Here is a 448-nt window from a genome sequence, read left to right on the forward strand (position 1 = left end):
TTCTTTCCCGGAGGAGATGAAAGGAGGATCAGTTATTGGAAATGTTGCGAAGGATCTCGGGCTGCAGACGGGCGCGCTGTCCAACAGAAGAGCCCGCATTGATACCGACGGAACCGACAAACGTTACTGTGATCTGAACCTGAAGAATGGAGAGCTGATTGTGGCCGACAGGATTGACCGAGAGGCGCTTTGTGGCGAAAAGGCTTCGAGCATTTTAAAACAGGAGCTCGTGCTGGAGAATCCTCTCGAGCTGCACCGCATCAGTCTCCATGTTCAAGATATTAATGATAACTCACCGGAATTCAATGAAGAATTAATCAACATAGAAATTCGAGAATCAGCTGACAGGGGAGCTCGCTTTGTGATCGAGGAGGCGCACGATGCGGATGTGGGACAAAATTCCGTCCAGCAGTACAGCCTAGAAAAAAACGAGAATTTCATTTTGGCT

The 448-nt window shown here is 48.7% G+C and overlaps 1 protein-coding gene across 1 annotated transcript; it reads left to right on the forward strand.

The window, feature by feature from the left end:
- Positions 1-24: 24 nt before the first annotated feature.
- Positions 25-448, forward strand: LOC106512781 (protocadherin gamma-C3; the record flags this gene model as incomplete). The annotated part of the gene is given in 1 exon segment (XM_014001319.1): positions 25-448. A coding segment is annotated over 1 exon segment (424 nt), but the record flags the coding sequence as incomplete, so codon positions are not given.

This window comes from Austrofundulus limnaeus, unplaced genomic scaffold (genome assembly GCF_001266775.1).
Source record: "Austrofundulus limnaeus strain Quisiro unplaced genomic scaffold, Austrofundulus_limnaeus-1.0 Scaffold13362, whole genome shotgun sequence".
In the NCBI taxonomy this organism is placed as follows: Eukaryota; Metazoa; Chordata; class Actinopteri; order Cyprinodontiformes; family Rivulidae; genus Austrofundulus; species Austrofundulus limnaeus.